Raw genomic sequence first — 8042 nt, 5'->3', positions numbered from 1 at the left:
CCGGGCCGCGCCGCGTTCCGCTCCGGGTTTGGCAGGCGGCCGCGGCGCTGGGTAAAATGGCAGCGCTGAGCCTCGTGCCGGAGTGAGCCCCGCTCGGCGCGCCCCAGCCGGGAGCTGCTCGCCCAGCCCGGCCCCGCCGCCGCTCGGCCCGGCTCCGGGCACGGCTCCCGCCCGCCCGCCCGCCGCTGCCCCCCTCCCTCCCTCCCGCTCCTCGAGCCCCTCGTCCCGGGTCTCCCCCCCCCCCCCCCCAACACCCCTCCTCCTCCTTCTTCTTCCCCCCCCCCCCCACCCCCCTCCTCCTCCTCCCCTTTCTCCGCCGGCTGCAACCGAGGAGGTACAGCGGGGCCAGGCCCCGGGAAGCCCAGCCCAGCGGAGCCCTCCCCGCCTCGCCGAGCAGGCCGGGGGGGAATGAGCCCCCGCTGCCCTGAAGAGCCCGCCGCCGCCTGAGCGGGGAGCAGCAGAGCAGCGAGGCCTCACGCCGGCCGGCCAGGCAGGGAGCAGCTCGGGGGGGGGGGGGGGACCGGGACCGGGACCGGCCCGGGGGGGGCGGCTGGGTGGGGAGGGGGGATCATGGCTGCTCAGGTCGCCCCCGCCGCCGCCAGCAGCCTGGGCGCCCCGGCTCCAGCCGAGCTGAAGAAAGCGGAGGCGCAGCAGCAGCAGCAGCAGCGGGATTGTCCCCCGGAGGAGGCGGGGGGCGAGGCGGCGGCGGCGGCGGAGCGCGGCGGCGGCGAGAAGCAGGCGGAGAGCGAGGGCCCCCCGGGGAAGGAGCTGCAGGACGGGGCCGAGAGCAACGGAGGGGGCGCAGGGGCCGAGGCCGACCTGAAGAGCTCGAACGGGAACCCGGGCCCCAGGCCCGCCGCTGCCGCCGCCACCCTGAACAATAACCTCCCGGAGCCGCCCGGTGGCGGCGGCGGCGGCGGCAGCAGCGACGGGGTGGGGGCGCCGCAGCAGCAGCAGCCGCCGCAGCAGCAGCAGCAGCCTCCCCCTTCCCACCCGGCCGCCTTGCCCCCGCCAGCCTACGGCTTCGGGCAGCCCTACGGCCGGGGCGCCCAGGCCGCCGCCGCCGCCGCCGCTGCTGCGGCCGCCGCCGCCGCTGCCTTCCACCAACATGGCGGACAACAAAGCCCTGGCATGGCAGCGCTGCAGAGCGGGGGCCTGGAGCAGCCCTACCCGGGGCCGACCGGAGCCCCCGCGGGGCCGCCCCCTCCCCAGAACTCGCACGGCGGCGCCGAGCACGGCTTCGCCAACCACCAGTACAACTCCTACTACGCGGCCGGCCGCAGCGCCGCTTCCTACCCGCCTCCCCCCCAGGCCTACGCCCTGAGCTCCCCCCGGGGCAGCGCTCAGAGCTCCGCCGGTGCTAAGTCCCCCGCCGCCGCCGCCTTCCAGCAGCAGCGCTTCGGGGTCATGGGGCCCTCGGCGGCCGGCGGCGGAGCAGGAGGAGGGGGCGCCACCCCGCAGCCCACCGCCACCCCCACCCTCAACCAGCTCCTCACCTCCCCCAGCTCCGCCCGCGGCTACCAGGGGTACCCCGGGGGCGACTATAGCGGCGGGCCGCAGGACGGGGGAGCAGCAGCGGCCGCAGCAGCAGCAGCAGCCAAAGGCCCGGCAGCCGCGGATATGGTCTCGCAGTACGGCGGGGGCAACAGCCAGGGCTGGGCCGCGGCCGGCGGAGCCCCGCCGAGGAGCCACCACGCGCCCATGAGCCCCGGGAGCAGCAGCGGCAGCGGGCAGAGCCTCGGCAGGAGCCAGCAGGTAACGGCGGGGCCGTCGTGGGGGGGGGGGGGGGGGGGGGAGGGAGGTGGGGGGACGCGGGGGGACCCCGGGGGGCCGGAGGGGCCGGGGGCGGCTGGGGAAGGGGGTCCCGGGGTGTTGGGGGGCCGGTGCTTGTCCCGCGGGTCCCCCCCCGGCGGGCCGGCGCTGCTGGGGAGCTGCCATTGTCTGTGCTTTGCTGGCTCGCTCTAAAATGGCTGCCTCGCTGCCTTCCCTTCCTCCCTCCCCAGCCTTTGTGCGAGGCTCCCGGGGAACCGCCGCCGTCCCGCGGGCTGCCTCGGGGGGGGGGCTCCGGGGGGCTCCCGGTGGGGGGGGGGTCCGGCGGTCGCCCCCCGGCAGGCTCGGCCCGGCGGCTGCAACCGGGGCCGGGCTCGCGGGCGGCCCGCGTGGGCCAACGCGGGGCCCCGGCAGCGCCTCCGCCGCCGGCCCGGCCCCGCGGCCCCGGTTCCCTTCCCGGGGTGGGGGTGGGGGGGGCCGAGCCCCCGTGCCGGGGGTCGCCGAGGGCCTGCCGGGGTCGCCGGGGCTCGGCCCGGTTCGTCGGGGCCGCGTTTCCCCGCGGGAGGCCCGGAGGCCGGGCGGGCCGGCGGCTGGGAGCGGTGGTAAACAGCTCGGTGACGGGAGTAGCGAGTGCGGATCGCTTTGGTTTGGGATTTGAATTATGGAGGTAAAATCCTTCTGTCAAAGCCAGGAGACAGTTGGTCTTAGGTTGACATCCTATCTGTGATCTGATTGGCTCCCCATCTCCTGCTCTTGGCCATTTATAATTGCCTCTGATGTAATGGTACAACAATCCTGATGAGCTCATAAACTTTTACACTCGGCTTTTCTGCCAGCCCGGACCCAAAGCGGCCCCGCCGCTCGCTTGCCTTCCTTCCTCGTCGTGTGTCCCCCCCCCCCAACCCAGCCACCCACCCACCCCCAGCCGAAATTGGCCGTGACCTTGAGGAGGTTCGGTGGCAGCCCTGCATCCGCGGGAGCCCCGGACAGCCTGCCCTTGTTGCATTGTGCCCGAAACAAAAGGGGAGGCGATGGCATTTTGTTTGTACCTTGGGTTTATTTTGCTTGTGATGTTTTATGCGGCCTGGAATAGAGTCTGTGTTGTCGGAACAGTGGCAGGGCTTCTCTGCACAATGGGCTCGCTGTTTATTTTGGTTATGTGACTTTCCCTTTGGTATAAATGATTTCTTTGATGGATCTGAGGATGCGTTTTGTTCCTGGCTAATTTTGGCCCTTTTCAAAACTGGGGCTGTTAGGGTTCTTTGAGATACAGGTGTGGGGGTTTCTAGGGGGTACTTCAGCCTTAATAAAGGAAAAAAATGGACAAAAAAAGAAAAACACGCCCAACAAAGCCATCAGAACCAAACTTGTGGTGGAAGCGCTGGAAATGGTCAATTACCAATTTACGTTCAGTCGGGAGCTTTAACAGAGGACAGGCCGAGGGTTCGAACCGTACGTATCGGGGCACATTTTGACTTTCTTTGACCAAGCACTGACAGCGCCTGTCCCTCCCTTGCATTTAGAGGGAGATGTGACGGGCGTTCAGGTCCTTGCTGTGGTCAGGCTCAACAGTGTCACAACTCTTTGCTTTGCGGAGAAATATAAATAGGAAAAAGAAGCCTGAAAATTAAAATTATTGCTGTATGCGTAGAATTACTTGATTGCTGGAAGTATGGAGGGCCAGAAAAGGTACAGAGGAGAAAGCAGTGCGGTGTATACATCACGTATTTTAGATACAGGGAAAGGAGATGCTGGTGTATAGTACCTAGAAACTTTGATTAAAACGAGGTTACTCTCTGTGTTTAAACGTGCATCCCCAGGGCCTGTCGTGGCCTCGTGCAGGACTGACAGACTTCCCTTTTCTTTCTGTGTACTTTTCTCTAACTTCAGGCCCTGGGTCAGAGACATTCGATACCACGTAGTGTGACATGCAGCCTCCAGAGTTTCCCTTCTCGCTCGGTACTTCTCTTGTGTCAGTGTGAAAACTGCTTAATTTTTGTTCCTTGATTGCTGAAGGCGGCCTCCTTCAGCATCTTGAGTTACTCAACCGCCTTTTCTGTCGGACTGGAACGGTGCCGTCCGAGAGAGTGGATCTTATCTCTGTGGTCATCGAACTGCCCGATGGCAGCCGGTGGTGAGCTTTCGGCTGTGCTGAGCGGAGATTTCAGGTCCTCGGGAATACGTTCGTGCACACCTGCGATGCAGGCATAGAGGAGCCTCGGACAGATGTCACGGATGCTAGGGTGGTTATTTGAAGGGACTTTCTGTATCCTGACAAATTTAAGCCTAGATAAAACGTCTGCTAAAATAACGATGTCTGAACTTTTCAAGCAGGGGTTTTAGGAGGCTGTGTGTCTGACAAAAGCGTACTTCTGACAGCGTTCTGGTACAATGGGGGATGTCTTTGGATTGCGTTTTTGTCCCGGAAAGTGAAATTGACTTGATTCTGGGAGCTGTTGATACATTGTATATCAATATCTGAGCAACTGGTTTCATTAATTGGAATTATTAATGAATAGCTGTTCTGAGGATTAGTTTGACTTCAGATAGTACAAATAGCGTATAAGAAGTAACAACTCCCACCCTGAAAGCCAACCCCCCCCCCCCCAAATCCTTTTTGCATGAAGGATTAGGGGACTTAAACTGACAATTCCTTTTTTCTCCTGTAAAAAGGAAAAAGGCCTTTCATCTAGCAGGATGCAAAAAGCTTCCACCTGTCTTCTGAGCTGCTCACGAGAAACGGTTAATTAATAATGATAATACTCCATTCCAAGTAACAGCCTCCTTCAGGTGTCTGGCCTGTTAAATTCCCTCAGTTGGAAGGATTTAAAGCTCGTGTCCTTTCTTTGTCTTGTGCAGCGGAGAACAGAGTGGGTACTTAGCCCTAACTTCTGAGGAATTGTAGGGGAGCAAGAGGCGAACGTAATTCATCTGACCGTGCGCTACAAAGAGAGGCGTCTCTTGGTGCAGGCCTGGAGAAGGTGATGTGGGAAGAGCGCGGGGTTCCTCCGCTGAGGAGTCTTTGGGGTAGTTAACCTGAGGTTTTGGGGCTGGGAAGCCGTACTGCACGGTGAAGAGAAGTGCCTTCAGTTCTCCGCACGTGGTAGGATTTATGAATGATGCCATGAGGGGAGTTTCATCACACCGCTCATCAAGAAAGACGAAGTAAATTCTGGTGTGAAAGTTGTTTTGGTGGAACGTTTCCTGTAATAAACTAAGAGCATAATCACTTGATGGAGATGGTCTGTAGCCCTCACGGACCTTTGATCGCTGGCTGGCCGCAGGAGCGCGGTGCTTCCCGAAGCCCCCGTAAGATAGGTGTGCCCTGTGTTTGTAGGGACTGGGACAGAGGTATAGGGGCTTTGCGTCTGTTTCAGCTGACCTTTACAGCTGGGAAACGTGGAGTAGGGTCAAGAGATTAGAATGCCTGCTTTTACAGAGCGTGGGATGAGAAATCTGTGGTTTTCTGTGGGAATGACTCGTAAGAAACCAGGCTTGGGATCTTCGTTTTCAATTTTTCCATTTTACTAACAGCTCTGTCGTGCATTTGTTTCCACTTCCCTTCAGAGCGTGTAGCCGTGCTTAATAACGAGCTGGCTCTCCCAGCGTCTTGGGACTTAAAGGAAACTGCTCAAGAGAAAGCACTTCCCTCCCTGTAAGAGGTGGGCATTTCTCGTGGCACGCGCTTTCACTACGGCAGACGACGTCTCCTGTAACGGGAGATGTTTTCGGATTGCATTAAACATCGGCGCGTTGGATAACCTCCCCGTAGGTGCACTGTCGTCTCCAGGCCGCTATTGTAAGTTCAGAGAAGTCAGTTTAAAAATCTTATGCTAATAAAAAAACGCTCTTGGGCCCGTTGCCATACAATAGTTATGTTTTGTTGACTTAGATCTCAACTTTAGTGGTAAGCGAGGCATGAAAAATGTTGTTGAAAATATGTTTTTTAAACTAAATTGGCACCAAATGGCTCTGTGCTGCCAATGAGCTGTGATATCTTGGAATCCGCAATTGAGACCTGGCTCCTCTTGGCTTGGAGCGCAGGGTTTTTCCTCGCTTCGCATTGTAATGTTAGGAGGCCTTGAATTGCTTGCGAGGTGCAGCACGCACGAGATCTTTCCAATGAAAATGGGGGTGCTGCATCTTCTTCTGGTGTGAGGTTCACCTCGGAATGGGCGACTTTAGATTTTCTCTGCGTTAGAAAAAGTAGAAAAATGTGGGGGTTGAATTAGGTTGTAAGAATCGGTCTAGTTAATTCTGGTGTGGACGCTGACGATCTTAGAGGCTCACTTTTTAGAGTAGCCTGAGGAAGACCAGGCGTTGTTGCCCGATCCTGTTAAACACCTTGATTTCTGAAATACCGTTGTCCTGATGCTTGGTTTTACGGTGACTAGTGTTATTTGGGCAGGATATGTGTGAGCTAGGACACGGGACGCTATCCATCAATTCTGATGCTCAACTGCAGCTTAGTTTTCCTGCCCTTAGCCCAGCTACTTTACTAGGAAACCTGGGACAAACGTGATTGTGCCGTCCTTTTTCATTTTTTCCCCTCGGTGAAACGGGGTTAGTAATGCTTGGCACCTGCCTTTTACTAAGTATAAATTAAATGTTCTGTCAGTCCGTATTTATTAGCTGTACTAGGGGAGGGTTTCTACATCTGGTGCCTCTTGTAATCACGGTGGTGGTTGCAAGACAGAGACGTGCTTTCGGGAGGGTTGTGCATTTGACTTTTGGGTCATTTTTTTTTTTTGGGGTGAGAACGCCTGCCCGTTTCCTAAAACTATCAGTCCAGTTTGAGTTGTTCTACCTGCTAAAACTTCTCTTTCCTGATGTGACTGCTTGGCCGATATGCAGAACCTCTTCCCTGTTCTTAGGTGTTATTGGAAACAGGGGGGAAGCATGAGACTCAAATGCTGTTATATATCTGTGTTACCGGTCCCCTAAACTTGCTGTGTTCATCATTTTTTTTGGTCTCTAGTCTTATTCGAGAGCACTGGTTAATGGATATTATCTTAGAGAAGTTTTAACATGAAAACCCTATTTAAAAAACAAAACAAAACACAGCAGCTTTCCTTCAGAGAGAAACTGGAGTCTAAAATTAGGCTAAATAGTGCAGCTGTTCATTTTATCTTACTGTTACCTCATACGCGACTTTTCCACCATTTTTCTTTCTACTCTTTTCAAAGGAGCGCCACCAACTTGGAAATCCAGTTTTTACCCTACGAATCTGAATCCATGATCTTCCGTAATTAAAATACTAGAGAAAGATGCCCTTTCCAGTTTTTACCGGGTGGATTTGAAATTCTTTGTCTAGTCAGTTTGATTTCTTTTTTGAATTGCAACTCCTGTGTGATGGATTGCTCTGGGGAAAAGCTCATCAGCATGCCGCTGCCCAATTCCTGCCAAGAATGTTTGAAACTCTTGGGCAGCAGCAAAGCAAGAAACTGAAGGCAGGCAGGCGTAAGTGCAGGGGGAGAATGAAAAAGATAAGCTGGTCGGTGTTAAAGTTGCTGTTAGGGCCACTTGCTTCCTTTTCTGGAAGGGTCCATAAAGCAGCAATAAGGGTGCAAAATAGTATCTTCCCTTTCTTCCTGGTAGGAAAAATGAAGGGTTATAGGGGAGAAATCCTGCAAAAGTTTTTTTTTTTTTTTCTGCCATGAGCTGATTTGCAGAAGTTCAGCCCTTAACTTATTAGGAGGTTACGCACGTGCACTGGTAAAACTATACTGGATGTCTGTTAGCCAAAGCGATAAACCTCCGGCCTGAAGTGAGTGACAGGTGGGATTGGAAGAAAAAAAAACAAGTTTTCTTTGGCACACTGGACCAAAACTGACGCGTTCCGTCTGGGTCCCTGCCGTCCACCTGTTCCTGGGTGACATGAGGGAGGCTGATGATGACTTTCTGTTTTTCGTTTTAGTGGCTGGAAAAGCGGAGAAGTTGGTCACCTAACGAGAGGCCGCGCGTGTTTTCTGCAGGCTCAGGAAGACCGTGCTGTATTTATAAACCGATTCCAGTAAAATTCCAATCATAAGTTAAATGTCATCTCTGCGGGGTTGAGCGTACGCTTACTCTTCTTGAGGCTGAAATTCCGTGGAAACCGTAGGCTTCAGGCAGTCATTTGTTTTGCCCTGGTATGTAGAGGAGGAACGTAAGGTCTCGCGTTCTTACAGTGACTGTTTTTCAGTGGAAGCAGCCGAGACGTTGATGGGGGAAGTTGCCAAGGTGAGGCACGGAGGCTGGGACAGGGCTGAGGATGGAATCTGGGTCTTGTG

The 8042-nt window shown here is 56.3% G+C and overlaps 1 protein-coding gene across 3 annotated transcripts in view; it reads left to right on the top strand.

Moving 5' to 3' along the window:
* The first annotated feature begins 333 nt into the window (after positions 1 to 333).
* ARID1A (AT-rich interaction domain 1A) overlaps positions 334 to 8042 on the top strand; it is a 61047-nt gene continuing 53338 nt past the window's right edge. The window contains exons 1-2 of one of the 3 annotated variants that reach the window (XM_083810516.1): positions 334 to 490; positions 1506 to 1755. In XM_083810516.1, coding sequence (XP_083666642.1) covers positions 1621 to 1755 — 135 coding nt within the window. In that variant the 5' untranslated portion in view covers positions 334 to 490; positions 1506 to 1620. The other 2 variants (XM_083810515.1, XM_083810514.1) reach the window with 2 other exon arrangements.

Source organism: Anser anser (genome assembly GCF_964211835.1).
Source record: "Anser anser genome assembly, chromosome: 24".
NCBI lineage: Eukaryota > Metazoa > Chordata > Aves > Anseriformes > Anatidae > Anser > Anser anser.
Note: the sequence above shows the minus strand (reverse complement) of the source record. Positions and strands in the feature narration are given on the sequence as shown.